Source organism: Sorex fumeus, unplaced genomic scaffold (genome assembly GCF_029834395.1).
Source record: "Sorex fumeus unplaced genomic scaffold, SorFum_2.1 ptg000051l, whole genome shotgun sequence".
In the NCBI taxonomy this organism is placed as follows: Eukaryota; Metazoa; Chordata; class Mammalia; order Eulipotyphla; family Soricidae; genus Sorex; species Sorex fumeus.
This window is the reverse complement of record NW_026606108.1, coordinates 40,273,213-40,297,765: the sequence shown is the minus strand read 5'-3', so window position 1 is coordinate 40,297,765 and position 24,553 is coordinate 40,273,213. Positions and strand designations below refer to the sequence as shown.

Below are 24,553 nucleotides of genomic sequence, written 5' to 3'. Positions count from 1 at the left end.
TACATCCAGGAAGGAAAAGAGCCTCTGACAAGAACTCACTGTCAGCTAGAATGTTGACTGGGGAGTTGAGCCATGCTGGAATCACTCTGTGTGTGTGTGGGGGGGGGGGGGGGGGAGGGTTGCTGTTTGTGTGTATAACTGCTGTGTGTGTGTGCACGCGCGCAACGCGCATGGGTGTCCATCTGTGTGTGCTGCTGCCCTCATAGCGATCTCTGCCCTCATTTCTCCCCCTAATAAGGACATGCACACACCTCCAGGGACTGTCATTGCCATGACAACAGCAGAGGTCCAGGGTGAGCAGGTTAGTGGAACAAGCGTGCTCTAAATTCCCCAGTGAGGCCTGAGGCTGCGCTCACTCACGAAGCAGAGAAATTCGTGTTGGCAGCACTCCGAACAGGATCTCAAAAAACTGACAGCACTGGACTTCTTTCTGGGGAAGAATCCGAGATGAGGCCTTCGGGGGGACCCCTCCATGGGGAGTTTTGTCAGACGTCAACGACTCCCTACCATTAGGAGGAGCTGGGATCCCCACTAAAACCAGAGTGTACGAACAGCATCTGCTTGCTACAGAACAAAGCGATGTGGTGAACCAGGAGGCAGCCCCCAAGGAAGTACAACTACAAGCACTTTAGCAAATCTCTTTAACACAGACTGGGAAGACAGTGCCCATGTTAAGGCAGTTGCTCTGCATGTGGTTGAACCCAGTTTGATCCCCAACACTGCATGGAGCAACTTGTGAACACAGAGTCAGGAGTAACCCTTGATATGCCATCCCCCACCCCCCCTCAAAAAATAGTGCTACCATTTATTAAACACTGACCCTCAGGCTTTGCAATTGTGTGTGTTACCTCATTTAATTATTGTAACAACTACTACTACTAACTCTAATCTTACTGAGAAACTGGGAATCAGCGAGGTCAGGACTGGCCCCAAGGACAGTGAACCACTGGGTCGCTGAACAGGAACTGGGGGCAGAATTGTTCTGCCCCAGATCCAGGGATCTGGCCATTCTCTCTGCTGAAGCACACCCTCTTTTGCAGAGTTCTAAGAAAAAGTCCAACTTATGGTTTCTGAGCCACCAGATTTCAGGAATATTTCAAACTTGAGGAAATAGTAGGATTATATATGAGGGGCAAGAGGTTTGCTCCCAGGCTATGTCTCAGTGGTAGAGCACCAGCAGCAGCTCTGCACACACAACACACGCACACACACACGCACACACACACGCACACACACACATATACTCAACTCACAGAGGCACACCCTGAGGCTGTGCCCACCCCAGGCAGGTACCCACAGGAATGCTGCCCCAGGAATGCAATTTGGGGAGCACCTATAAAGGTGCCCCTTAGCCTCATGGCCTTGGCTGCCTCCTCCTTACTGCTCCCCTCACTGCTCCCCTCACTGCTCCAGCCCCTAAGGGTTGCCTAACAAGCTATGACATCATGTAGGACAGAGCTGTGTGCCCTGATAATCCCTGAGCTCTCTTGAGAATGGTTAGTCTCTCCCACCCCTACAATGATGTCCTGTTGTCCTGAGACCCTCATGAGAAGCAGAAAGAGGCGCCTGGAGGAGCAAGCAAAGTAGCCTATGCCCACAGGGCCAGAACTGTTCCCTCTACCCTCCTGGGGTTCCTTCCAGGAACTGGTCCCCAGAGGGCACTTATTGAAACCACCACAGCGCATTCACACTGAGAAAGAGTGAACAGAGCAACTTAAATATGCCACCTTTTGCCCCATGTCATCCCCAAAGCAGAGGTGACTTCCTCTCCCTCTGTTCAACTCTGGGTCCTCCCCCACCCAGGGAAGCACCCGGGGTTCGGGTCTGCGCATAGGCAGGCTAGAGAAGGGGCCAGTGATCAGGACTGACCAGCTTAAAGCCAGGCTCGCCGATACTACAGGTTGCTGACCTGTGTCTCCACTGACCCCTTCAGTGCATGGAAGCTTGTCAGAGGTTTTGTGGACTGTGGGAATTGAACCTTTTTCATTGAAAAAAGCAAGTCATCACTCTCCTTCCTGGATGGAACAGGGAACACCCAAAGGTATACATACACGTGCCCGAGGTTTGCCTGCAGTGGGGCCTGGCTGCTGTGTGGGCGCTGACGGTGGTGTGGAGGGGGGCCTCCCCGGGAGCTCTGACGGTGACCACACAAAGGCAGGTGCTCCCTAAGACTGGAACCCACCCCACCTCTGACATCTTCTCCTTTTCTGAGGACAGAACTAGAAAATTACCCTCATTCCTTCTCCAGAATTGGGGGAATGACTAGACTGTGGAGATGCAGAGACGATACAGAGCTGGTTTCTCAACTGGGTTATTCCAGGGGGTCCACAGGTGAAATCATGTAAAGGGGGACGGGCACGGCACAAGACCAGAGGACCAACTGGTAGGATGTGCGGAAGAGAAGAAGGGTCAGGAGGAGGCCACAGCTAGCCAAAGGTCAAGATACCCTGTGTCAGGGATGACCTCTGAGCCTGACTCAAGTGTAGAGCAGAGAACTATTGACAGCTGGTCACCAGGATGTCAGCCAAGACCCATTAAGACTGCACAGAAATGCCCCAGAAAAAAAGGGAGTAAGACAATGCAACAGTTATTAATACTGCACATCAAATACCATTCGATAATTTCTTCTTTTATGGGAGTTGTGAGAGGAAGCTCTCCCATATAGTCTTCAGGGAACCTCCTCCTAATGATTCTCAGTCAATCAGGTCAGCAGATCAATAGTGGGACCTAAAGATGCGAGGCCACCGGGGTTCTGGGTGTCGGGGATTATCCGGGCCAGCCATGTAGACATAGAGGCCTCCAGAAAGATGAACTCTGTGATGCCTGGGGGACCATGTGGAGTCAGGCATCAAACCAGGGTCAGCCACATACAAGATTTGAGCCTTAAACCCTGGACTCTATTTCTAATCCCAACAACCTCTTCTGATGACAATTCAGATTAAGTCCCATCATTGGGCTGGAGAGAAATTACAGAAGGTAAGGCACTTGCCTTGTGTGTGGCTGGCCTGGATTTGATCCCCAACACCACATACTATCCCCCATGTACTGTTGGGTGTGATCCCAAGACATAACAAAAGCATGTCTTCATCATTATTATGCCCAGTTCACAGATGGAACAATGAGAAAGCATGTCTAGACTCGCCAACCAAGTTTAAAATTAGAAATCAATTCCAAACTATCTCCAAATCATAGACTTAATCATTAATGCCATATTCCTTCCACAAAGAGCAGAACTCAAATGAGTCCTGCAACCTAAAAGACCAATGGGACAAAGCAGAGGACAGAGGAGAATCTTCCACTTGATCTTGCTGGCAGAGGGTACTGAGAAGGGCCATGGTGAGGTCACAGGCAAAGTAGCCGGCTGTGTGAACTCTGTGAATTCTGATGGCTCAGTTCCCACATCTCCCTCCAGTCGGGCACAGCCCGAATGATTAGGCCACACTCAGCAGGAGAGGCTAGGTCAGTAGGCAAGGGAGTGACAGAGACTCCATCCCTGCCTTCTGCAAGGGCGTCTTCCTAGTCCTGTCTGACTCTGAAGGAGGGGTCTGAGCTGAAAGCAGACACCACGTCCAGGAGACAGCTCTATACCACGCCAGGCAACTCCATCTCAGATGGGAACATTCTGCAAAGTTACATCTCGGCTCCCTGAGAGACTCAGCTACAAAGCCTCTGTGAGAACAAGAAAATCCCAGAATAAGAGGAAAGTGGGATGTCTGTCCATCCTGGGAGCTGCTCTGATTAAGTCATTCTCACCTTCCCAGAGGCCTCCCTGGATGGCAGGCACATGGCAAACCTAACACCATTTCCTCTTCCATCATTTCTTCGCTCCATCATTGGCACTGGGGTTGTACATTTGTCAATGAACTTATTTTATGTTCCTCCCCACTGCCATCTGGCAATATTAGCTCTCTAATGAATTGCTTTAACTTGTTATTTTTTTCAACCAACGTGACTTTTACTTGAATTATGCGACATTCATAAATAGCAAATGCTGGCTGATCAGAATCAATGAAAGCCCTTAGACTTGCCAGCAGAAACAGGGCCTTCACTGCACATTCCTTGGATAGCCTAATCATTTTAAAAGCACCTGATTATTTTTGGAAATATCTTCACACACTTATGTCATCTGTTATATATGTATTTGTATTTGGATAGATTCTTGCAAGTTGGCCATGCTATGAATATAAATGCTAGACGCATCTGAATCTGAAGCTACACACAAAGGTCTGAACACTTCGCTGCTTATAAATTGCCAGTGTTTCTCGGCCTGTCTTTAACTCCTCATGTGTAAACTAGATGTCATAATCCTCTTGAAATATCTTCATGAGGAATAAATGAGATCATGCATGTCTAGTACGTGGCAGCGTGTCTGGCTATATTCTGGCTTAATGATTAGTAACCTATCACCATCATTATCAGGTTCTCCTAAGAAAGGGTTATGGAGACACCCCCATTGTCTCAGCTGAGCTCATCATTGTCCCTTTCTGGAAACTGCCACAGGGATGGTCTTCCAAAGCCGTACTGTCTAACACAGTACCAGTGGCTGGGGAAGCATAATAAGGTGATGAAACATAGGTTCAAACTACTTTCTTATGTTCTCCCAGCTACTGAGTTCTTGTCTAACTTGCAGAGTCTCCTAACTGAACATGTGGGTTAGGAACTGTCACTTTCGGTCCTCTGAGTAAGAACCTGCTGGCTCTGTGGCTGCCCAGGGGAATAAGCCTGCCTGGGGATGGACACGGATCCATGTGTCACAGGGCTCAGACACAGGGCTTGGCTCTGATAACCCGCAACTCACAAGAAACCTTTCCCCCCATCCCAATCTCTCTCTTACTCCAGACTCTGAGTCCATTTCTACTGTCTTCAACCAGAACATTTTGGCTAACAGTGTCATCTCTGCCTAAGGCCGCCTGCCCTTCTCTGTATGGCTGGGTAAGTATTTGGAAGGCCCCCACTCATTGGGTAAAAGAATTTTCCACATAAGCCCCTATACCCACATTCACCCTTACATTATCAGTTTCAACTCTTGAAAAATACTAAGCAGTAAATCAAAATAATCTTGTATGTAAGGAAGTCATAGGCAGGTGAGGAGGAAGACAAAGACAAGTCATGTGCATTACTGGTCTGACAAAAACAAGCCATCAGGTGACTTTGCAGAACCCAAGCAAGAAGGCAGAACCCTGGCTCTGTACCTGGTGTTGCACTGGAGACTGTCGGCCACTGCTGGTCGGGGCCGCCTGGCCCAGCCCGTAGAATGCCAGCCTCCTCCAGGTGCACAGAGCTGCGGGGACAGAGACCCAGAATAGTTAGACCAGAAACACCCGTTCAGCTCCCCACACCCCAGAGAGGGTGTTCCCCTGGGGGCAATGCATCTCCTCAGCATTCAGCAGGAACCGCAGGGGTTACTGCTGGGCATTCACCTCCCCTCCCACCCTCACCGTGGCTGTCTCCACTCAGGCCATAAACAGGTTTTATATTGCTGGCAATTTGGATTTTCATTAACATCATGTGGTGTCCACTAAATCCACGGGGGCTGATTTTAACATCTTAAAGCCAAAGCAGAGGAGAACTTATTTGCAGAAGCCAGTCTAGCAAGGAAGGGGGAGGGAACCGCACTAAAATAATTTTGCTCTGGAGGTTAAGGCCAGGTGGTAAGAGCACTTGCATTGCAAGTGTGAGGCCCTAGATTTGATCCCCAGCCCTGCATGGACCCCTGAACACCAAGCTCAGAGGGACGTGCAAGCATCAAGCCTAGAGTCATCCCTAAGCTCTGTTGGGTGTAGTCCCCAAACCACAAAATTTAAGAAATAAAATAGTTTGCTGCTAGCCGCCTGACAGTCCAATTCACATATACACTTTTCCCCATCTCTCTCTTTGTGTCCTTTTCCTCATTCATTTCCTGTGACTGGAGGAACCTGCTTTCCCACAAGCAGATCCTGGCTCAGAACTGATTTTTGCAGTGCAGATGCTGCAGGGACAGACACATGGTTGCAGAGACCCTTCCCAGCAAGCAGAAATAGAACATGAATTCCCCAGGGCTGAGGCCTATTCATTTGTAGCACTGTAGCACTGTCGTCCCGTTGTTCATTGATTTGCTTGAGCAGGCCCAGTAACGTCTCCATTGTGAGACTTGTTGTTACTGTGTTTGGCATATCGAATATGTCACAGGTAGCTTGCCAGGCTTTGCCATGCGGGCGAGATACTCTTGGTAGCTTGCCAGGCTCTCAGAGGGGGGCAAAGAAATCAAACCCGGCTCGGCCGGGCCAGCCGCACGCCAGGTAAAACCCTACTGCTGTGCTATCGCTCCAGCCTATTCATTTATGCAAGAAAATTAATATTCATTTATGCAAACACACAGTCTACCCACAAATACAGGTTGAAGTATATACATTTTATACATAAACTCGGATGAAAGAAGGAATAAGACACTAAGACTAAATATTATGAAGAAAGTTCTTGGGGCCTGAGAAGACAGTATAGTGGGTAAAGATTTTTCCCTGTATGTGGCCAACCTGGGTTCGATCCCCAGCATCCCATATGGTTCCCTGAGTACCACCTGAATGCCCATCATCCCATATGGTCCCCTGAGTACCACCAGGAGTAGTTCCTGAGTGTGGAGCCAGGAGTAACCCCTGAGCATCATTAGGTCTGACCCAAAAATTAAAAAAAAAAAAAAAGAAAGAAAGAAAGAAAGAAAAAGAAAGCCCTCACCAAAATTAGAGAATCTTTCCAAACCATACATTAATTCACCTTCCAAATACTGAAACTCAAGAGCTACTACCCAGGAGGTAATGTGAGAGCAAATTTGAACCACTGTGGGCAGGGCAGAGGGTGGGGCCAGGGAGCCATCTCTAAGTTCAATATTTTCTTACTTTGAATTTAAACGACGTGGTGAGTGGTAATCCACTCAGGTAGCTCTGTCCCTGCGCTATTCTCCCCTGCACCTACATGCACCATCTTCTCTCCAATTACCAATACCCTTCAGTTGTCCCAGGTCCTAACAGCAGTCCCCGACAAGCTCAAGACTAAGCAGAATTTTCCAATGAACAGTTACATGAAACAAGAGCTGGAAAGGCCAAGAACCAAGAAAAAGCCAAGCATTATTTATGCTCGTAGTTAATGTACTTCACAGTAAGGAAGAAATTACAGCTCACTAACACCTTCATTTCACTCTCATCCTACTTAAATATCTTTTTTCTGGTTTGGGGGTAGGGTGGAGGAAGGAGGTGGAAAGAAGCCCAGAGTCCCCTCCTAATAATACTCAGCCTGGCAATGCTGGCCCAGCCATACATTGTTGGGGACACCTGGAGGTTCTCGGGGGACAGCACAGCTACATATAGAGGTGTTCAAGGGGCATGTCGTGGCAGGAACCAAAATGGGGGACTCACACTTTGAGTTATCTCCTCATCCTTTTGTATACCTTATAGGAACACATTTGGTTTTTCTCTTTTTATTAAACTTGTATAAGAAAGTGACTTGTTGTAGTACTTTATTTCAAATGTGGTTTATAAGGTATATTTTACAGGTTGGCTACTTTTCAAGTAAAGCACTAATGCAGCCGGAAAGAGTGAGCTGGCACCATTTTTTTCTGCTCTGTTCCACTGAGGACACAGACCCAGCAAAAGCAGAAGCTGCTTTCTGACACGCATCAGGAATTTGGGGGCTGGGGGAGGGGGCCAGAGTGATGCTGCATCAGATGGGGCACAGAGCCAACCCATGCTTAATCTCTGGCACCCATGTGTTCTCCTGAGCCTGCCTGGACTGATCCCTGAGCACAGAGACAGGTGTAAGCCTTGAGCACTGCTGGGTGTGGCCCTCAAACAAAACCCAAAAAGGAATTCCAAGCAGGGGAGATAGTACAGAGGTTGGGGTCCATGGTACCTAACCCCAATTCAATTCCCAGTGCTAAATTCCTCCCCGCACCACACTATCACTGGATATAGGCCTGGAAGCCTCCAAATAACCCGCACCCCAAAACCTGAGCAGCACAACATCCTCAGGTCCTCCGGGAGGGGCCCGGGTGCCCTTTAAGCACTGTTTGGGAGGTTCACACACACACACACACACACACACACACACACACACACAAAGAAAGAAAGAAAAGAAAAGTTTCCCCTGGGAGATAATGCGAGTGGGAGTGCACAGGCCCAGCAGGTGCAAGACCCTGAGTGTGGTCCCACGGCCATATGCTCCCACATGTGTGGCCACAGGCCAGGCATCCCCAGGACGGTTATGGTCCTACTTGCAGACCCATGGGCAGCTCCTTCCCAAGGGTGTCAGATGGCATCTTAAGGCTTTTCAACCTAAAATCATAACTCAGGGTCCAGTGTGACACTAAAGTCAATCCAGCCCTGGACAGTTTCTTGTTCAGAGCTTACACATGACACAATGATTTCTGCTTAATTTGTAATGTGATGGTCGAGAGTGTGTTCATTAATTAATGGGCTAAAACTAATTTTACATTTACTCAACTGACTTGGAAAAGTCTCCTTAGAAAGTGATCGAAGGTGGGGAAGCTACCCATATATAATTTAGGACTTAATTCTGGGATTTATGTCATCTTTTAGAAGGGAAAAATCCTACAGGTGGTAGTGATTAGTTTCTTGGCTCTCCTCACTTGGTTTCCACAGACACCCCAAAATAATGAATCTTCTGTTTGGCCCTTGGTGAGGATGCTAGGTCAGCTCTGGTAATAATGATGGTTGATCAATTACTGTCAAAAGAGACATAGTAGAGAAAGGAAAATTATATTTGAGCTGAGTCTTAGAGTAATGCTATTATTCAAGGTCAATCTATAGTAAGCAGATTTGGTCTCCAGATATTTGATAAAGGCTGGCCCCCAGCTCTTCTTCTGAAGATGCCAAGGATGGGGAAAGATAGCAACAAGGTGGAAAAGATAAGGAGACTTTAATGGGGGTGAACAGAAACAAGAAATCACAACCAAGTGTGACTGACAGGATCCAACTGTCAATGTATGATAGAAAACCAAGGTAGACAACAGGTCCATTTATACCACGCAACGTACTCAAGTCCAAAAGCCATCACAGTTGATTATAAGCCTGATGTTGCTGCTGAAGATGCAGCCCAGGGCCTCACGTGGGCAAGGCACATTTTCTACCTACCACTGAGCCCATCCCTGGGCCTTGCTGGTTGTCACTTTTACAGCAGCCACACCTGATCATACTTAGGGTCCAACCAGTTCCAGGGTTGGAGAGTGGGGGCTCTCCCTTATGCTAGGCCTTTGCTCTACCACTTGTGCTATCTCCCCAGTCATTGTTGTGAGTGCAAGATCTGGCAATGCACAGGCGCCTGGAGATGTCACACCCAGCAATGCTGGGGCAGGGTTGGGCGGGGCAGTGTAATCTGGCACCAGGATTGGACTTGCGGCCTTGCAAGGCAAATGCTCTGCCCCAGCCCTTTAATCACATTTGGGGGGTGGGGTGAGGCAAAGACACCCAGCAGTGCTCAGGTCCTAATTCTAGCTCTTCATTCAGGGATCACACATGGAGGGACTTGGGAGACCATTTGGTGAGGGGGGGTTGATCTCAGGTTGGCTGTGTGCAAGAAAACACCCTACCTACTGTAGGGGCTCTAACCCCTAATTACAGTTTTTTAAAGAAAAGGACAAGAAGTTCAGTTTGAGAAGGGAAGAGAGGAGTAGGATTACTCCCCCACAGACGTCCTGATCAGAGAAAGAATACAGCAGACTGACGGGAAGGGGCATGCTTGCCAGCACTTGGTAAGCACCTGGCACTGACCACAATCCTGTTTCAAGGAACAGCCACGCAGACAAGAGTAATCGCATCCCCTGGCAGAGGAGCTACTGCTTCTCCCTTTTGACCAATGCCAGGCCTGTGGAGACTGAGTTTATCTGAGCAACACATGCATCCCTCCAAGAGTAAGACAGCAGAACACATACCTGTGCATGCCGGCTCTCAGGGACGCAGAGTAACGCCAGTCAGGGTTGGGCTGCCGCGGCTGCAAAATCACAAAGAAGATTTTGTTAATATGGGGGAACAATTACTGGCCAGAGACAGTGCTCACTGATTAGCTGTTTCTCAAGCACATTCACGTGTGGAGAAGAAAGTGTTGCAGGAGCCATTGCACCTAGGCCACCTATGTGTCCGCAGAACCCTGCTCTCCTGGTTGTGCCCTGCTTTATGCTCTTTCACGGACAGCCCGTTACCTAGTGGCAGGTCTGTGACTATCCTGCCTCTGTGGGTGCTGTTTCTCCAGAGCACAGGCTTACTTCCTGCATCTGTCTCACTCAATTTCTAGGGTGTCCCTTCTTCCTGGGATGCACTGCTGCAGCACATCTGACTAACTGTGGTGTAGGAAAGGCAGCATCAGATGCAGCAGAAAGCCAACATCTGTGACCATCCAGTGATCTGGAAGCGACCCCACCTCTCTCCATGGTGCTCCTGAGCCACTGGGTTCCCCCCCCACACACACACACACAGACAAACCATGGCAGAAAACTACACTGAGTGATGCAGGGACAGCCAGTTTGACCCCTCCCTTTCCCCCTTCCCCCACCACTCCCGAGGGAAGGGAGACAGTTTTGGAGCAGGAAAAGCTGTTGGTGGTTTTGCCCTCAAGCATCCCACTGAGGAAAGATCCCCCATGTGCAGGTCTCACACTGGTTCCGCTGGCCTGGCAGAGCTACAGACAGTGCACTCAGCTGCTGGCACTGCCCGCTGCAGCGTCTGACCTGGGAGGGATGCACTACCCACAGCCCAGCTCTGCTGCCACTAAAGAGGAAGCAGAGGGAGGAAATAGCATGTGGTGGGATGGGCCCCTCCTCCATTTCAGAGATCTGTACTGGGTCCTGTACCCCACCCTCTCTTCCTGCTGCGCTTCACCTCTCCACTCCCCCCAGCGCGTGCTCTCACACACATACACACACACACACACACACACACACACACACACACACACACACACACACACACACACAGAGAGAGCTCTGACCGCTCAGTCAGTACACAGAAATCTGGGACAAACCTCCCTCTCCCACGGCTCTCACCTGGAAACTCCCTGAACTCTCTCTCTGAGCTGAGGGATGGGGCCATGGAAGATACAGTCTAGAGTTTCCTCTGGATAGAATGATATTTGATAGAAAAATAACCACAGCAATATTAATAGGTACAGCAAAATGTCGGTAGTTTTTTTTTTCTTTTTTGGTCACACCCAGCAATGCTCAGGGCTTACTCCTGGCTCTGTACTCAGGAATGACTCCTGGAGGTGGTCTGGGGGCCACAAGGGATGCCTCAGATTGAACCTGGCTTGGCTGCGTGCCAAGCCCCCCCCCTTGCCTACTACTGCTCAACCCCAATGTCAGTAATTCTTGCATGTTCTTCAAGCCCGTGTTCTCTCTTGAACACATATCTTGCTTGTTTGTCTTTATATCTCTGCTTTTCCCACTGTAGAGAATCCCATTTTCTCCCCCTGAACATGTAGTTTTTCTCTTTTTATCCCCTCATATCTTCCTAAGTTTCAGTTACAATTATCTATCTTGCTTCAGCATTTCGCCTCCTCCTGAAATTCTTTCCTGTGAGAGGAAGGTGACGGCCCCAGAATAAGGTCAGGACTGGCTCTCCTTTCCTGCAAAGAGCAATTTCTCACTCCAACCAGAGTCCATGGCTCCCTGTCCATCATCTCCCATGCTGGGCAGAAAAAGCGGAATCAGGAACAGCTGGAAGTGAGCATCCATGCCAGGTAGGTGCTAGTGACAGACTTTACCAATCCCAACCCAAGTCAGGCATTTCTCTGAGTGCTGCTGGCCAAGGTGGAAGCCTCTTTCAAATCTGCCTCCCTTGCTCCCCACTTTGCCCAACTACCATCAACTGTTACTTTCAGACAAGAGTCTGCCATCTTCCAAATTTCAGCTGGTTATCAAGAAAGCTTTCTTTCAACACTAAAAAAAAATTGGCAATTTCTTATTTCTTTCATTTTTTTTTTGGTGGTGTTGGGGGGGGGCAGTCCACACCCAGTGTTGCTCAGTACTTACTCCTTGCTCTGTGCTTTAGGGATCACTCCTGAAGGGCTCAGGGGACTACATGGGGTGCCAGGCATCAAACCTGGGCCGGCCTTATGCAAGGCAAGTATTCCTCCCCCCCCCCCCCCCCCCCCACCGCCCCGGTACTATCACCCCGGCCACTACTCCTCTCATTCTTACAGTTCATTCAAAGGATGCTCCATAGTTCAGAAACACCCTCCACACAGCCAGGAAAGCTCAGCTTCTCCCTTCTATCCACTCTTTGGGGCGGTTACATGGGTACTCAAGGCTGAAATAAAGCAACAGCTCCAGGATGCTTTACCTCCTGGGTCCCCATTCACTACCTGCCCTCCTTGTTCCCATTCCACTCTGCTGGCAAGTGAGGAGTTGGCAAGCCCTTGCAGCCTTGGGTTTCAAGTTCACAAAATGCTATAGATGCTCCAAGCGAAGTAGCAGAAAGCTCCCCAGAGGGGACATAGAGGGGCTCCCACTTTCTACCAGGGGCGTAAGAGGGAACAAAGGTGAAAATATTTGCAAATTCTTTTGTAGACCAGAAAGCAGGCACGCAGTGGGTCTCATTAATCCTCTCCCCAGCTCTCTCCTGCCGCAGCAGCACTAATGGCAGCCTGTCAGCTGTGAGAACCTTCCTTCAAGAAAGACTCTGACATCTGTTGAGTAAATGTTGCCAATTTTTTCTATGACTGGGTAACATTCCTGATGGAAATTGCTGCGACTTGATCTTTGGAATGAAATCACCAAGCCTCATTTTACAAAAAGACACAGTTCTAGTAAGAGTGACCAGGAAATAGTTCCTAACACAAGCTCCCTTCCTCAACAACCTTTCATTTGTCAGGCAGATATTTTCTGTAATAGTCTATCAGCATCAAGATGCTTCTCAGATTTATTCTCCTAGTTCTGAGAAGCCAGCAGGCAGTGAGGGAGGCAGAGAAGGCCGATACAGTGGCTCAGTGGTAGAAGCTACTTGGATCAGCACCACAAAAAAACAACCAACAACAGCAATCAAAAAAATTATATAGGGAAAAGGTAAGGAAGAAAGCAATCAGCAAGTTTTAAGTATCTCCACAACACCAGGCAATAGACCAAGCACTATGTGTAAAGCATTTATCCTAGTTCATGTCTAAGACTGTGGTCTTGATGTGATTAGCTAGTTATTCAGCATAGTTGGAGAAAAATTAAGAAAGGCAATCAGGGGTTGCAGAAATAACTGTGAATAGGGCACTTGCATTGCATGCAGCCAACTCAGGCTGCACCACCAGGATTAATTCCTGAGTGCAGAGCCAGGAGTAACCCCTGAGCAATGCTGGATGTGGCCCCCCAACCCAAAACAACAACAAAACAGGCAATCATCTGGGTGCAGTGATGGAACCAGAGGAGGACTCTGTATCTGACATTGAAATTAGAGCTCTGAATAGAAGGCAGTGTTCTCTGAGCAAGAAAATTCTCCATGGTTGACTCTGAAGCTGGAGAGAGCATCAGGGCCTGAGAGGAGGTACTAAGCGCTTCGAGAGGCCTTCAGCCAACAGAAAGTCCCCAACAGGGACTCTTCATCCTCAAGGCTCTGAATTCTGCTAACAGCTTGCACAAGCCTCAAAGCAGAATCTTCCCCAGAGTCACTGGAGTAGAGAACCCCCCTGCACATCTCACAGGACTCGGAGATAAGTGAGTATTGTCTCTGAACACTAATTTGTGGTCATTTTTGTTACAAAGCAACAGAAAATGAATATATTAACTGTTGGTCAGTAACCAAAGGGAAATATAACACTGGGGGGAGGGAAGGGGTGAGCCACACCCAGCAGCTTTCAGGTCTAAAGTCTTCAATTTTTCTCAGGGATCACTCCTGGAGGTGCCTAGGGGACTATATGTGATTCCAGGGATCAAACTCGGGTCAGCAGACTACAAGGTAAACTCTTTTACCCTCGATACTATCTCTCGGCCCAAATACTTGTACACATGTATACACACACACACACACACACACAAACATACACACACATTCTGCACAACAGTAACATTTTAAATGACAAGACAGTAAGAAAATTCTACATGAAATATATCTGCAGTCATTTCCAACCTTAACCCACAGAGCAGGAAAATAAAATGAAAAAAACTTTGAAATATACCTAATAGGTTCCACAACAAAAGTGCTAGGTCGACTTAATTCTAGTTCACAGCCTGCAAACACAGCAGTTCTCTCCCTGCCTGGGGGTTTCACTTCCCTGGAGCCCCGAGTTCTCACTTAATGGCAAAGCCATTAAGGAACTCAGTTTCCTTCACCTTTGCTGGGATGGGTATTTCTTTGCATTGTCAAGTTAAAAGTCTTTTTTTGAGGGACAGGGCTCAGGAGTTGAATCCTAGTAGAAGCTAGGATGGGTGACTCCCCACAGTGCTTGTGCTTGGGGACTATGTGGTTGCTGGAGAGCAAACCTGGGGCGCCTGTTCACAAAGCATGCACTCCAGTGAGATAAATTTAAATTTTAGAAAGAAAAACTTGTATGATTTTTTTCTTGGCTAGCAAGTATCAAGCATTGTGTAGGGCACCTCTTGACCTAAGGTTTTTGAAATCATGACTATAGGCTATGATGTCCAAATGCCAGAATATGAATAAGTTAAATGTATTTCCATATTAGAATATACATAGCAAAACTCAGCCAGAGGTTAGTCCTACCAGAGTCACATTCAAGGACACCTGTATATTCCCACACAATTTGGCTAAAGGGCACAAGCGATAGCAACTTTTCCTCAAACATTTGCAAACAGCATCATTCGCCCTCTTGTTGAGAGCAAAATCTGGTGCCTAACCAAAGCAAGTCCCCAGAACTAACTCTGCTATTCTGTCAAGCAGACAGCACGCCAATAGACAATTTATAATATGCCAGGCTGTATCCCTGCAGAGTGTTCTGAGGTAGACCAGATGCCCATGTGATGGCTCACTCCTGGGTCAGAGAAGAGGGTAAGCCAATGACATTCAAGCTACAATAAATAGATTCCTTCATCAGTCAAACTACGCCCAGATAAACAGTCAGAGAAGAGCTCAGTCATAATCCCATCTGGCTCAGCAAATCAGTAGAAGGGAGGAAGGAGGTAATTTGAACCAAACCAAAGAAGTCATTTCAGACCAAAGAAGTCATTTCTCAGAACAGTCGTATACCAGTATGTAAACAGCACAAAGAAACACCCTTACCCACTCAAACAAGACTATGGGACTGGAGAGGCAGCTCCATGGGGCTGGGGTGCAGGCTTGGCACACAGGTGGACCCTGGTTCAAACCCCAGCACCACCTGGTCTCCTGAAACCCAGGACTAGCCCTGGAGCACTTTTGGGCATGGCTCAGGAACCAAAAAGAAAAAAACAAAAATAACTATCAGATGATGAAACCTGGAATGGAAGTTTACAGATATAGTTTCTTTGCTTGTTCCGCCCGTGTACCCTTATTATAAATTTACCCTGTGTCACTTCACAGAAATGGTAAATTCTGATCTAGGATAGTCAGTAGATAGAAAATTCAGTCCTAGAGGAAATAAGCCAGCTGCCACGGAAAGAAGAACTCAGGTCACCACGTCTTAAGTTAAGGGAACGGTGCACACAGAGATAGCTAAAGATCTGGATCTGGTGTCTACAAACTGCTTTCAAATAAGTGAAATAAAATAAAACAACTAATTCCTATTACTCTTGTGATTTCCACATGCTGGGCTGAATGAGGTCACTGAGGCTCAATGGTACAAGAGACCCATAACCCTCAAAAGTGATGCATTAATTTAGTTTCTTTTCCTGGAGCTGCTGAATAGGTTTCTGACCACATTCAACATCCAGTCTTCAGAAATCTCCAGAGAAATCCTGCCTCATTTCCAAATAATTCCTCCAAAGTCCTTACTATACAAGTGACGTATGAAATATGCTCACGGTGGATAAAACCAATACCCCACCCTACCCCAGCCCAAATAAAAACCTGGTGATATAAATGCTGATATTTATGGGATGTAGATTTAGTACAAAAGTTAAGGCATTTGCCTTGCACATGGTGGTTTCTGGTTTGATCCCTGGCACCCATATGGTCCCCCCAAGCCTGCCACAAGTGATCCCTGAGCACTGCAAGGAGTGGCCCAAAACAAAAAATTTAAAATACATGCTGGTATTTAATATGCAAGGAGAGAAATCAGAGAAAGAATCAAGATAAGAGAGTTCTCACAGACTTTGTCAATAGTAAAACAAATAATCTATTTGCTTGGGGGAACATTCTTATTCACAGATCCTCCCATTTGTGACCAACTTCTTTGCTTTTTCCAAAAGCAGCTAATTTCCACTTTGAGGTGAACTCATGGTGACCTAATGCCTGGGTGCCTTACATCAAAAAAGTTTCAACCCTGGGACTGGAATACTCAGGCTGTTTCCCAAACAGCAGCTATGTAGGCCCTGTGGTGTGACTGTGCTACTGACCCTCTCTGAGCCCGTTTCCTCACACACCAGATGCTGATAAATGTTTAATGCATGGTTTACAGGTACTGAAACCACACAGATATTGTGAAGGAGAGTGTTTTCCTAGAGCAGGATGAAATATAAATTTTCATACTCATTCTTCTAAGCCTTACCTCACTTAAACGGAGGCACCTGGCATCAGCAGCACCCCAGGATCTTAGTGCCTTCCGAGGTAACTAGGGAGGGAAGGGAAGGGAGAAAGTCGAACCAGGAATTCAACAAGTTGAGCCTGCAGAGGCCATGACTCAGAGTTGAATGAGTTTGCCATACTATGACAATGCATTCTCTCTCTCTCTCCCTCCCTCCCTCCCGCCCCCTTCCCCTTCCTCCCTCCCTCTCTCCCTCCCTCCTTCTCTCCCTCATTTCAGGAGTTCTAGACCTTTGGGGTCTGGCAGACGCTTGCCTTTTCGTAGATCATGCACTCTCCTGGCAAAATTCCACAAGAGCAAGCACTTTTCTGACATAATTTTCTCCCCAGATTAAAGGTTTGTGTACCAAAGTGCATTTAACACACAGGTCAGTGTGAGACTGAAAGAGTTCGTGACTTCCACTGTCCCCAGCTCTGAGGCAGCAGAGGGAGAGTAAGAGTGGCCATTCTCTGAGCTCAGGGCTCACATCTGGTGACAAAGCTGGGCAGGATCTCCTCCTCTCCCCTTCCTCTCCCCACTACAGCCCACCTCAGGTCTAAGAGGGCCACACAGGAATCCAGTAAGCAGATGTCTGCAGCATCCTTATTTAAAATCACATGCTCTTAATATGTTTCCAAAAGCTAGATCTAAAGAATTCTGAAAAGCTCTTGATTTTTTCCTGTTTTCCTTAATCTGCACTCTGTCTCCTGTGACCATTTATCACTGACTGACACTAGATTCTTTTGATAAATATACCTACAACATAGATAGGAAATTCCCCTCTCTGTCCACCCTTGATTTCCCCATTGCATATACATTAACTTTCCCAAGAATAACACAAACTTAGATGGCAAAGATATGGACATTAACAGAAGGAGAGTAACATGTCAATAAAAACACCTCATGCAAATTTAGGAGGGACAAATATTCTTAACTCAGAGTTTGTTCTAAGAGTCCTACCTACAAAGTTATTGTCTGGGATTTTTATGGAACAAAATTTTGACTTCTGAGTTTAAGGTAGCCCAAAGCTGTGTGTTTTACAAGCATGCAGAGGAAAACCACAAACTCATACCCATACGTTCTCACACTCTCTGGTCATTTGTATGCCCAGTCCCAAGCAGGTAACATGCCTGCCTGAAAGGCACAAAAAGTGGATTCGCCAATATCTGCCTTTGGTATTAGTGAATCTACTTTCTAAGCCCTTTGTGGCTTCTGCCATCCAAGTTGTGATTCAGAGCATGAACATGTGCACACACCCCGTAGTACCATGCAATAGTATTGCCATTCATGAGGGGTGTGAAGAGGCCATTTCTTATCTCATCAAAACCAGAGGAATGGTCAATAGGAAATCAAGATTCAAAACTTGCATATAAGCTAAAGGCACAAAAATCCTCTTCCACTAAATTCAGTGGGAGAGGTTTTTTTTTATCCTTCTCCCCAGTCTGAACTCATTCTGGTCTTGACCATCTCCCCACCTCCCACCCCCACCACATTCCTATTCTACTCATTGTGATTATCTCTCTGGATCTACACACCAATTTGGTTCTTGGTCTCTTGGCCTCCCCATCACTGCTTTCCTCCGACCCACCCTGCAGAAGACCTCCCATAACAAATAATCAAGGAGAACTGTTTAGGGGTGTGGTCCTTATCCTATGTCTTTATCTCCTCAGACATCAATTTCCAGGAGATTCTATTGCATTAGTTCAGAGCATTTATCAGAAATATTCACTGTGAGAATGATTTTAACTGTTGACAGTACAAAGTACAAACAGGGACAGCACAGAGGTAACCACTGCAGCCTTCAAAGGTCTCAGCTCTTTGAAGAAAATAAACAACATCCCTGTAAAATTTCAAAAGAACCTTCCCTGCAGACAAGACAGAAAAGGCCATTTCCCCTTTACTCCTTGACATGACCCCTGGCTACACCACCTTAATCTCAAGTCTGTCCCTGCAGAGTTGTGCTGGAACAGCAAACGATGGAACCTTCACACATCAGAAATGAAAATGGAAACTAAAACCACGTACTCCTATCAGTTTTCTAGAGAGGAAACAGCAGATCACCATCACAGTTTTTATATCCACACATGCATGCTGTTTCCCAGATAACCCAGTCCCTGTTTATGGCATTAAGCCATAAAGCCACCTCAACAGCATAGGGGGGTGGGGAGGGGGGAGGTAGAAAGAAACATAGGGTGGCATGGAAGAGTCCTGGTCTCCCATCTCACCTCATTCGGAGTGCCAGCCTCATTTCTGAGAATAATCAGGCTCCCGACACTGTGCCTACTTTGGTTGGTGTGGTGCCTGCTGTCGCCAGCTGCTGCTTGGGCTCCCCCGGGCCCTGGACCTGTCTGCGCCCCTGTGTTGTAAAACATGAACGTGTCGCTCCCTGAGCCGGCTGTCAGGCAGGCCTTGTAGCAGTAGGTCTTGGTGAGTGAGCCATTTCCCCGCACCTCAATGAAGTGAGGCTGCACTTTGAGGCCGTGTGGTATCCTGGAGTCAATGTTGTTATTGGCCTGTTTGTACAGCTCGGCGGGGCACCGCTCCCTCACACCACAGAAGCCCGCACAGCACGCTGTGCCATAGGCAGTATAGTGGTAGCACTTGATGATGCTCAGAACAATGATTGTCAAAATGAATATAAAAGACACTGTGCTTAACGCTATGATGAGATAGAGTGTGATTTCAGAGTACGTCCGAGAACTCTTCACATGCCTCTGAGTGTCCGGGAGGATTCGAGACACCCTGTCCACCACGGCCACTGTAATGGCCACAGAAGCTGAGAGCGAGGGCTCCCCATTGTCTCGGACCACCACAGTCAGATTGAAAGTGCTCCCACTCTCGTCCCCCAGCTTCCGGGTAGTCCTAATCTCTCCTGTGTGCAACTCGACTTTAAAGAGATCCAGGTCCGAGGACTGGGCCAGGTGGTAGAAGAGCCATGCGTTCTGCCCCGAGTCTGAATCCATGGCGATAACTTTGGTGACCAGGTAGCCAGCAGGGGCAGTTCGAGGCACCATCTCAATGGCGGCGGAGGAGTTGGTTGAGGTAGGGTACAGGATGTGAGGGGCATGGTCATTCACGTCCACCACATACACATTGGTGGTCACAGTGCTGCTCAGTGGCGGATGCCCCTTGTCCTGAGCCTCCACGATCACATAGAACTCCCGAAACTTCTCGTAGTCAAAGGAGTTGACAGCATAAAGGCTGCCACTGGCACTGTCGATGGAGACATAGGAGGTGACCGGCAGCCCTTGAAGCTCCCTCTCTAGGAGGGAGTAGGTCACCTCTGCATTCTCCTTCTCGTCTGGGTCTGTGGCTTGCACAGTGCAGAGCAAGGCTCCGGGTAAGTTGTTCTCCTGGACATAGACCGAGTAGGAGTCCTCCAGGAAACTGGGTGGATTGTCGTTGACGTCAGAGATTTTGACCTGCAGGGTCCGCTGGGATGTGAGCTGTGGCGTGCCCCCATCGGTGGCAGTCACGGTGATGTTGTAGGCAGCCACCCGCTCCCTGTCCAGCGGGCCACTCACCAGCAGTGTGTAGGAGTTTCCTATGCCATTCAGCCGGAAAGGCAGCGTGGCCTCCAGACCCAGGCTCACCTTCTTGTTGGGACCTGAGTCTTGGTCACTGACACCAAGAAGTGCCACGATGGTGTTAGGGGCCGAGTCCTCGGGGATGGGGCTAATCAGATCCCTGAGCATTATTTCTGGTGCATTATCATTCACATCCACAATGTCCACCAGCACCTTGCAGTGACCCACCATGGGCACTGGGCCCCGGTCAGTCGCCTGCACGTAGATCTGGTAGGCAGAGGCCTCCTCGTAATCCAGCGCCCCACTCACCCGCACTTCGCCGGTGCTGGCATCGATGCTGAAGAGCTGCCTTTCCCGTTCTGATGTGTAGCTGCTCAGCGAGTACCTGAGCTCGCCGTTGGAGCCCTCGTCCGGGTCTGAGGCGTTCAGTCTCACCACGAGCGTGCCTGGAGGCGCATCCTCCCTCAGCTGGACCCGGTAAGTGGACTGGTGGAAGGCGGGCGAGTTGTCGTTCGTGTCCAGGACGCGCACAGAGATCTGCGCTGTGCCAGACCGAGCCGGGCTGCCCCCGTCCACCGCGGTGAGGACCAGGTGGTGCCAGGCGGCCTGCTCGCGGTCCAGGCCCTTCCGCAGCACCAGCTCCAGCACCTTACTGTTCTCCTGCAGCGGCTTCAGGTCCAGCTCGAAGTGCTCGCTGGGGCTGAGTTCGTAGGTCTGCACCGAGTTGGCGCCCACGTCGGGGTCCTGCGCGCTCTCGATGTGGAAGCGCGCCCCGGGCGCCACCGACTCACTGACCTGCAGCTGGTAGTCGGGCCGCGGGAAGCGCGGTGAGTTGTCGTTGATGTCCCGCACCTCCACCTCCACAGTGCCCACCGCCACGGGGCTGTGGGCCAGCACTTCCAGGCTGAGCAGGCAGCGAGGCCGCTGCTCGCACAGTGCCTCGCGGTCGATGCGCTCGTTGACGAAGAGCTCGCCGCTCGTCAGGTCCAGCTCCAGGTAGCGCGGGCTGGGCGCGCCCTGATGGCTCAGGCGCAGGCAGCCGGGCCCCAGACGCCGCAGCTCCAGCCCCAGCGCGTGCGCCACGTTGCCCACGAGCGTACCGGGTGCCTGCTCCTCTGGCACCGAGTAGTGGAGCTGGGAGGCCGCGGGCCCCGGCAGCGGCAGCAGCAGCAGCAGCAGCGGCGGCAGGAGCGGCAGGAGTCGCGGGCGCTCGGTCGCCTCGGGTCGGGGGGCCGCCAGCTCCATAGCCACCGGCCGCGGCGGAGGCGGCCGGGCAGGGCCGGAGGCAGCCGCTACCCAGCTGCGCTCCACGCCCGCGCCCCGCCTCCGCCCGTGCCGCCCTGCGCCCCCGCGCCTCACGCGCTGCCGAGCGCCCGGGGCGGCCCCCTCGCAGGCCCTCCCGAGGGCTCCCGGCCCCGCCGCGCGCGCTCACGCCCCATGTCCTGCCGCTCCGCTCGCCCGCCGCCGGCTTCCCGGGCGCCGCCGCCGCCGCCGCCGCTCGGGGGGAGGGGAGAGGCCGCAGGAGGGGCGGGGGGAGCGCCCGACCAGTCCCGCGAGGCGGCGCGCCGCCACCCCGAGCACTCGGCCCGCCGCTCACGCCGCGCCTGCCCAGCCCCGGCAGCCGGGACCCGCCGGCCCCCGCTTCCCGCTGCCGCCGCCCAAGCCCGGCCACTCCCTGGCTCCCCGCCCCCACCCCGGCTCCGGGTCTCGGAGCCGCGCAGGGCTCGTGCAAGATGCTTCTAGGGAAAAAAACGGGGGGGTGGGGGGAGGCACTTTGGGCTCACGGACTCCGGCTCTCTGCTGCCCAGGAAAAGGCTGTCACGCTCAATTCAGGAAAATCAACTTGGGGGCCGTAGTAGAGTGCCGACACCTGGGCAGCGCCTCCTGGTTGGACGGAAATAAAGGCAGGCCGGCTCTCCGGGTGGGGGTTTCCAGGTGCAGCGGGCGTGACGGTTCACCTGAGCCAGCACTTCTGGAATGCTCGGAGCACTGCAGAAAGTGCTCGGTCTGAGGGCAGAGGGAGGGAGCAGGTGCTGCCCTCTGGCACGGAGCAAGCTTTCAGGCCAGTACCCAGGCAGTCTGCACACAGCTCTCCTCCCCGCCAAGCGACCCTAATTTCCAGTGTGTACTTTTGGCAAAGAATCATTTCAAAATTCTCTTCCATAAAATTTGTCCCCGTGAAGCCGCAGGCTACGCTCTGAGCTGACCTGCTTTGAACAGAGTGAGGAGGATCTGGTAAATATTGGAGAACTCCTTCCCTCAAGCTTTTCCTTATTTTACTTCAAATCTTTCCATTTATCACCCAAGACATATCCTTTGTTCTCTCGAGTGATTTGATTTTTTTTTTCTTTAATGGATGACAATGTCTTCAAGAGCCTGCAAGACCATTAAATCCAGGGAGTTACTCTTGATCTCCCAAACCTAGCTAGAATTCGGACTCTGTTCATCCTTTTGCACTGAAAAGTTGACTGTTAATAAGCAAAATGTGGGCAATTGGGACTTATCTGACAAAAGCCTGCAATTTCAGTGACTGCAGCTCATCTTCCATAAATATAAGGCTCCTTTAACACCTCTCAGCCTTCATTCCCCTAAGATCCCCCCCCCCCCCCCTTTCATTGCTGCAGAGGCCACAGCAGTCAGCCAATTCTCTGGTGAACTGAGACTGAAGGGCCGAGGAAGCCTTTCCATGCTGTGTCATTGCCTCTGCATCTCTGTTCTGAATGTGCACTCCTGCCCAGCCCCTCCACAGGAGTTTAAAATCAACCTTTATACAAAAGGCGCTCACCCACTAAAATGCCCTCTCCCCCCCCCCCCCCCCCCGCAGCCACTCCTCACTCCCCAGTTCTCTAGCTTTGGATGGGAACAGAGCCAGGATGAAAATGACATTTGGCATGCTTCCCTGGGGGATAGGAGAGGGAGATGGTGGCCAGGGCCACAGCCATGATGCTGACAACCAGATTTCGCTGACAACATGCCACAACCTACCCCGTTCATTCCAGTGAAGCCCCCCAGCTTCCTCCCTTAACTGCTGTGGCTTATTTGTCCTTTCTGTTCCCTCAAGGGTGCAGAGTGGGAAGCCGTTTCTATCACATTCGATTCCTGTCTCTTAGGTCTCCCTCTCCCACTTCTTCTTCCCAAAATGTCCCCTCAGTAACTCTGTCCCTGTCTGCCATGGTAATTTGATCTCAGAAAGTCATAAACCTTCAAGTGCACAAATTGTTAAGTGTTTGTCTTCACCCATGCTTAGTTCGGAAAATAAATGGCTGATAAGTGGAATCAAGTTGTAAGTTGTCAGAAGAGTAACCTTTCCTTCCCACATCTCCTCCCAAGGCCCTCACGGTCACTGCCACTGCTGCCACAGCTTAGAAGCCTGGCCTCCGGGTGCTGACCATACATGAACCCTGGGCCCCTGAAAAATCACAGGCACTTTAGGGAATAGATTCAAGTGACAGGAGGCGGAGCGATGTCTTTAATGTCTTTAATGGAAGCCTCCAAGTGTTCTTCTGAGAAGAAGACAAACCAGGGTTTGTCTTTTAACAGTCATTGTACTGCTGCAAGGCCACCCTGCCAGGCTGGCAGATCATTTTGATGCATCAGGATCATAAGTTTTGGGTCCTGTTTACTCCCTCAATGACTCAGAAGAGAAATGGAGAGCCAATACCAATCAGCCCCTTCCAATGCCATCCTGCTCCATATCCAGCATTACAACTTATACTACTGGATACTATGAAACTATGGTATTTAGTCTCTTGCCAACTTTCCAAGTTGGTAGAATGGTATTACTTAGATGGCTGGCGGGTGCCCTGTCTACAAATATTAATGCTAATGCTGCAACCCCACCATTATGTCTTCCTTCCCTGCCTCTAAGAATCCACTATTAAAAAGTGGAATAGGGCCAGGCAGAGAGCTAGCTTGATGGGCTGGCACTCGTGCTTTTCATGCAATTCAGTTCTTGGCACTGGATGGTCTCTAGAGCACTACCATGAGGGCCTCCCTATGTTCTGAGAGCCACTGAACACCACTAGGTGTAGACCCCCCAAAAAAGGCAAGACCCTTACTATGCAATCTCTCCAGCCCTAAGATAATTAATTTTAAGAAGCAAAATAGACAGTAGAGTCAGATCACTTAACCTAAATTTCAGTTGTCTTATTTTAATTGAGGATAGCAATATTAAAACACAGGATTATATGAATACATATATGATTATACGAACTACATGAATGACGTGTACAAAGCAAATTGTATAGTAACTGGCAGATTCACTACTACTACTACTACTATTATTATTAAATGCAATGATGTATCATCATAACATTTCAGTCAACACAAGGCACTGTAACTATGCCAGGTAGGAAGTCAGTGTGATGAGTGTGTACCAAAGTTAACCTTCCCCTGAGTCCTTTTCC

General features: G+C 49.5%; 3 protein-coding genes across 16 annotated transcripts in view; all 3 read right to left on the bottom strand.

Moving 5' to 3' along the window:
* Nucleotides 1-24,553, bottom strand: part of LOC130033107 (protocadherin alpha-C2) — a 243,894-nt gene that overhangs the window by 27,200 nt on the left and 192,141 nt on the right. For 11 of the 14 annotated variants that reach the window (XR_008793894.1, XM_056124816.1, XM_056124813.1 and 8 more), the window contains 2 exons: nucleotides 9,920-9,978; nucleotides 5,193-5,281 (listed from right to left, as the gene is read on the bottom strand). Coding sequence is in view for 13 of the 14 variants with exons in the window: in XM_056124816.1 (XP_055980791.1) it covers nucleotides 5,193-5,281; nucleotides 9,920-9,978 (148 nt within the window). In the remaining variant the exon portion in view is untranslated. Of the gene's footprint in view, nucleotides 1-5,192; nucleotides 5,282-9,919; nucleotides 9,979-16,605; nucleotides 16,669-18,845; nucleotides 21,755-24,553 lie in introns of those variants that run through there. The other 3 variants (XM_056124809.1, XM_056124807.1, XM_056124808.1) reach the window with 3 other exon arrangements.
* Nucleotides 5,228-24,553, bottom strand: part of LOC130033108 (protocadherin alpha-3-like) — a 202,149-nt gene continuing 182,823 nt past the window's right edge. Inside the window, 2 exon segments of the mRNA XM_056124821.1 lie at nucleotides 5,228-5,281; nucleotides 9,920-9,978. The gene's annotated coding sequence lies outside the window, so the exon portion shown is untranslated.
* Nucleotides 5,232-24,553, bottom strand: part of LOC130033109 (protocadherin alpha-1-like) — a 223,822-nt gene continuing 204,500 nt past the window's right edge. The window contains 2 exon segments of the mRNA XM_056124822.1: nucleotides 5,232-5,281; nucleotides 9,920-9,978. The gene's annotated coding sequence lies outside the window, so the exon portion shown is untranslated.